The sequence below is a fragment of the Octopus bimaculoides genome, chromosome Z (genome assembly GCF_046866305.1).
Source record: "Octopus bimaculoides isolate indiv1 chromosome Z, ASM4686630v1, whole genome shotgun sequence".
Classification (NCBI taxonomy): domain Eukaryota; kingdom Metazoa; phylum Mollusca; class Cephalopoda; order Octopoda; family Octopodidae; genus Octopus; species Octopus bimaculoides.
Window position 1 is genome coordinate 11,854,639 of NC_142944.1, and position 6,673 is coordinate 11,861,311.

The following is a 6,673-nucleotide window of genomic DNA, read 5'->3' on the forward strand; positions in this document are numbered from 1 at the left end:
AGAATATGTTTTCACATAGGTCTGTTTTTTTCAAATAAGTTTAAATCTGCATTTGTTATTTCTTCTTTTTGATATCGCTTAGCCCTCTAGGTCAGTAACAATGGAGCGGACAATACGAGCACAGGTGTTCCATCAAAGATCATCCCATATTTTTTTTCTTTCTTTATTTATGTAATGCTTATAAGTCCATTATTTTACGATAAGAATTTATGATCTAGGAGATGAGTATTAGCTATTTTAGCATATTGAACAACCAAATGGGAGAGGGGTGGGGTATGAGCTCGTTGGGTCGAATCTACATAAGTTGTTTCGTACTGAGCAAAACAACGATAAAAGCATTCATTCCAGTTGTGAACATCTCATCTTTTTCATATGTATAGAGAACGTAAGAACATATTATTCAGCGTGTAGGGTGTGGTTTGAAAAAAATATGCTTATTATTTCCAGCGGTTTAAGTTCCCTTCTTGGCTCAAGTTTACCTAAGTATTGTTTTATGGGAATTCTATCGCATGCTGTATTTGTGGATACTGGAAATACAGATGCACATTGCTTTATTTGTATCTAAACTAAACTGTAACATTTGAGTAGAGATATGAATTTGTGCATACTCTAGTAAGAATTAAATGTTCGAGTGTCTTTTTATTATTTTTTTTGCTATTTGGGTGCTTTATGTACAGGAAGACACCATACCCGCAATCGAACCCGTGTGTTTTATTCAATCGTGTGTGTGTGCATGTGTGTATAGATATGTATTTATGTATTTTTGCATAATGCATAAGCTGTTTCGCTATATCTATAAGTTGTATATCTATAAGTTGTTTAATCCCTAAATAACATCAGTCCTGACTGACATTACAAATAAGAACATTCCACCATTTCTTTCCTTTTTACTCTCAGGAGTTACACTGTGCCTCATACTTCATTATTCAATCTGTCAAGCCTACGTTTAATATATTAGAAACATATTTGAAGTATATTTCGCCGCTATTTCTAGCGGACAGAACGACCACGTCGATGTCCTCTCTTTGACATAAATAACGTAAGAACATTTCAGTGCAAACCACTCATGTTATATCAAACCAAAGAATGCAAAATATTTAATATAATTTGCATGATGGATTATTAGCGAAATATTAAACTTTTTTCTGTCATGAATGATACAGAATTTGACGTATGGCTAGGTCAATTGACGTATATTGAGGTGTCAAGAAAACGACAGCGCTGCTTCCCACTTGCTAGTTATGAAGTGCTTTCCTACAATGTTTTCTGTTTGTGCATACACACTGTATCTATGTACGTCTATATGTGTGTCTGTATATATATATATATATATATATATATATATATATATATATATATATATATATATATATATATATATATATATATATATATATATATATATATACATATATATATATATATATGTATATATATATATATATATATATATGTATGTATATATGGGTGTGTGCGAGCAGTGTGAGCACTACAGGTGATATGTAACCTAGTACAACCAGTTTCATAGTTGGGACGTCGGCGACTAAACTGGCAACTTGACAAAGGTTTGCTCGGCGAGGGAGATTATTTTCGATATCCTGTATTATCAAAAACAAAACCTGTCATAGGGCGGATAGACTTCAAGGAAGTGTTTGGATTACCAATAAATTGTATATATACAAGTTAAGTGTGAATGTGTTCAGGTGGTGGCATGTCAGCATTTCATTCAAGTGAAGCGTGGAAGAAATGAGTAGCGATCTCCACAGCACCGACATTGATGGTAGCAGGCCAAATGGAAGCAACTGGTGCGGGTGGTAACGACTATTTGATTAGATGTTATGACGTTGATCAAACATTTGAAAATCTGGAATTGTGTTTTATGGTCTTGATGCATACGAAACTATATTTTACTGCAACAATATTTTTGTCTAAGAATAAACTCACACACACACACACACACACACAATTTTTGTCAAACCGCTATGTTAAGATAAATCAACTCCCTTGTCGAGTAGTAAGAGAAACCAGCGTACACACCCATGCACGCGCATACACACACACACAGAGTAGCTTCAGCAGTTTCAAGTCCACTAGATTTACTCAGGTAAAGAGCATCTGTGCAGTCTTGACAACAAAAAGTGGCAGTCAAATCTCCCTCAAGTTACACGATAAGGAAGTCCTTAAATAAATGTGATTGAAATAGCAGCCAAATCTCATGAGAATTTCGAATGGAAGGATGTATCCTTCCGTTCAATACGCCAGCGAATGATTCCCTGCTCGATCAGTCGACCTGCTTAGACAACAGATAAAATTCTCAAATCACATCCTACTGTCTTAAAAAAGTAATTGGACATAGTAGTGCATGACATAAAAAGAGAAAGGATGATTACTGATGGAACGCCTTTGATGTTTCCTGGTTTCGGTCAATCCGAAAAGCCAGAAACCTTTTGATCAAGGGTATCCACGTTACGATCACTTTATTCTTAAAAATCTGTCTTCCTTTAGACAATATAATAACAATTACAGTATACAGCTTCATTAAGACTAGAATATGAAACTGTTCGAGATTTGGCTGCTATTTCAAATAGGTCATGCAGAAGCTCTCTTATCAGTTAATATCAATTTACATTCTCTACAGTATAATTAATTACATTCAAGTCTATGCTGAAGCCAACAAAAGGATATATTCTACATTAGGGAGAACAGGCGTAAAGTATTTGTCTTAAAGATGACTTTATATATATATATATATATATATATATATATATATATATATATATAACGTGAGAGAGTTAGGGGTTGGGGGTTCAACCCACTAAGGGATAGTATCTATCCAGTATATATATATATATATATATATATATATATATATACACACACAAATATATTATGATAGCTGATATATACATAGAATAATATAAAAAAAATTAAGAGGGTGGTTTTACGCGCAACACAACCAAAGATCACCAATCTCTTTAAAAACACAGCTGGAAGTGTACGGTTCGATTCACATTGAATTTCAGTACTGTATTTGCTTACGTATCACCGAGTTCATATTAATTCATTTCAAATTTCTAACTCGTATTTACTATGTACAAACAAACAAGAACACAGACACACAAGAACTTATATAAAACACACGCATAAATACATTTGTAGGAAATAGATATTTATAAAATGCTCAGCGGGGTTCCTGTAGACGTCTTTATGATACAATAATAAATTTATGTAAAACTCATGCTGTCAGGGTGTTTACTACTGTCATTTCACAGATATTCTTGTTATCAATCTTTTCATTCTCGTTATAGATGTTACTATTGTCTGCCCTCCACCCTGTCAGTAGTATACGAAAGGTGTGTCTGTGTGAATGTGTGTAAATATATATATGTGTGAGCGCGTGCGGTGGATGTGTAATTATGTATATGTGTGTACGCATTTTTGTGCGTGAAAGCGTGATTTGTATGTGTGTGTGTGTGAGTACGTATGCATGTATGTATGTATGTATGTATGTATGTATGTATGTACGTACGTACGTATGCAAGTGCTTGAGTGTGCGCGCTTACACGTATGTATGTTTATACAGACGATGTTGGCGTGCATCCAGACATGCAAGTGTGGTGTATGTGTGTATTATAATAGAACATACATACACACATACATACATACATGCATACATACATGTTTTTGTTTCTGTTATGAAGGGCAGATTTAATCAACTCGAAGGAACCTTGGCTATTAAGAATTAAGTTTCGCATTAGTCAAATGTTCTTAATGCTATTATTCATTTTCTTGATACCGTAAACTTATTCGCTGTTACTAAGTTGCTATTATTAGTGGTCGTCGCAGCTTTCTCTTGGCCATTTAGTCATAAATCTTGTACGGCGTCATGTCGGTGAAAGTTATTTATCAGTAGTTTGATAAGAGATCGCAAGTAGAAACTTACCGCGGGCGAAGACTAGAGCTCAGTCCTCGCTTTCTCGCTCAGGCGAAGTATACAGGCAAAAGGGCGAAACAGTTGTGACCCTGAGATACCTGCTGGCAATACACAAGTGCTTCCAATACTGTATTAGATTTAGAAGAACTTGCAAACCCTCTGACAAATCCCTACTGTTTCTGCACGGGGCAAAGCATTTCTTGTTGATTTTTGTCAACTGTTCGCTGTCACTCAAATGCGTAACCAGGAGCTTAAACTTTTACTCTTACTACTATTGCTTTCATTACCGTAACTATTAATGCTATTAGGGGTACTTTAGAATCGTAACAGCCTCAGACAGAATGTCTCCCTTTCGGTGATTCCTATAAATTCAAATCTCATCGAGGCCACATTTACCTTTCATTCTTCCCGGGTCAATGAAACAAAACCAGCCACAAAGTAAGATCAATGGCACCGACTAAACTCGTCCTCCAACGAGTTTAGAAACATTATCAACTTCGTCCTTATTTTATTGTAAAGGCGACAGATAAAATCGTTAGGGCGCTGTACAAAACGCCTTTCAATATTTAGTCAAACCCTTTCATGTTCTGTTTTCAAATCCCACCAAAGTCAAGTTGTCTTAATGTAAAGACATTTCTTTTTGTTCTCTCCGCTCACCCCGAAAAACCATCAGGCTGAACTCAGTTTCAATCATTGTAATTCCATGTTCAAATAACAGCTGAGGCCTGGTCAGCTTTTAATTCATCTGTAGTAGTTGTTTAGACTCAGTTCACACATAATTGAGTACACCTCTAACCAAAAGTATATAACCGTGACTAACCAGTCTTTTTTCTTTCCTTTTTTTTTTCAGTGAGACACTCGGTTTATAATATATATATATATATATATATATATATATATATATATATATATATATAAGTTCAATCCTGATAAGTTTTAAGCACTCCACTATTGGCCCACAAACAGACTACAATCAAAATACGTAGAATCGGGAGGGGGGGGGGGCAATGCAATTCCAGAGTGCATGATAATGGAACCCTCATGAGTAGTGAGCATGTCCCTTAGTGGCTGACGATATGTGCATCTCAGATCACTCACAGGTGTAGGTGAGGCGTGTCATAGCTATGCATTGAGAATAATTCTTTGGGCTTTGAATAATTCATCGCTGGAAACATGTATTTTGTTCATCTTCCTTAAACAAACCTTATTCAAGGAACTTTTGAGCGGGATGGGCTACTCGACGTGAAGAAAATTCTAATTGAGCCCCACCTACATGGTCATGTGCTGTTTATCTTGATATGAAATCACCATGTCGCACACATATAGCTGTGATGCATGTACTTGATGTACTCTTATCAGATGGGTAGTCATGCTAGGTATATTGAGCTTCGTATATTTGTACCCCAGTGTCATTTTAATGGTATTTGCTGCTCTCACTCAATAATAATAATAATAATAATAATAATAATAATAAAAATAATAATGATAATAATTTTGACTGAAGGTCAGCAATTTGGGAGACGGGGTAAATCGATTACGTCGACCCCAGTACTTGACCGCTCATTATTTTATCGATCCCGAAAGGATGAAAGTCGTTCTTGACAGAATTCGATCTCAGGTCGTTAAGAGGACGAAATGCGGCTAAGCTTTATGACCGCTGTGTTAACGGTTTTGCCGCTCGATGCTATAATAATAATGATAATAATAATAATAGTAATAAAGTGGCACCTACCGATGAATTCATTTCTGATTCTAACTCGTTCTAGATCTTCTTTTTTGTAGATGATAATGCAGTTGACGAAAGAAAGAAGTGCTCTGCTATATACAGCGTCACTGGAATTTCGCAATTCGTCAACAATTGCAGCGAAGCGATATCGCAATTTCTTTTCATTCTAGAAAAAAAGAAACATATATTAATTCGAATATTTCATTAAAAATATTTCACGCAAGATCACACATTAGTACATAAAAACCAATATTTATATACGCATATAAATTCACCCAGACCTACATACAAAATCTATATCTCCTTTTATCATTTATTTGTTTTTATCCATTGAATAGCAGGCAATACTGGAGCACCACACTGGTGCACAAATCGACCCCAGCATTTATTTATTTTTTTAAGACTGGTACTTATTCTCCCAGTGTCGTTCAGATACGAGGATGTTAACAAACCAGTATCAGTTTTAAGCAGAGGAGGAGAGAAACACGCACACGCGCTCACACACACACGGCTGGCTTTTTCAGCTTCAGTGAAGCAAGCACATTCACAAGACCGAGGTGCCACGCTGTGGGGCTGAACTCGGAACCATGTGATTGAGAAGCAAACTGCTTACCACATTATGTATACATTATGTATATATATATATATATATATATATATGTTAGTTGAAATTTATAGAATAACAAAAGATGAAGACAGGTGTATGAACAACAAGCAAGTTTGACGCTTGGGAAAAATAAAAGTGTCTTTCATGTTTCGAGCCTATGCTCTTCAACATAAAGGAATTAGAGAACATAAAAAGAGAGAGAATGAAAAAAATCTTGCAGATTTCAGCGGTGCAGCATGACGAATATGTATATATATATATATATATATATATATATATATATATATATATATATATATAGTTATACACGTACATGAATATTTATCTACAAGTACATACTTTCATGCACACATGCAGAAAAAACTGAATAGAATGAAAGAATAATATTGTAAAATATATTTAAAGC

The 6,673-nt window shown here is 35.1% G+C and overlaps 1 protein-coding gene across 1 annotated transcript in view; it reads right to left on the bottom strand.

Annotated features, from left to right (window-relative positions):
* The window catches only part of LOC106875212 (uncharacterized), a 188,616-nt gene that overhangs the window by 40,501 nt on the left and 141,442 nt on the right, over positions 1–6,673 (bottom strand). Inside the window, exon 3 of the mRNA XM_089365498.1 lies at positions 5,667–5,826. Coding sequence (XP_089221624.1) covers positions 5,667–5,826 — 160 coding nt within the window. The remainder of the gene's footprint in view (positions 1–5,666; positions 5,827–6,673) is intronic.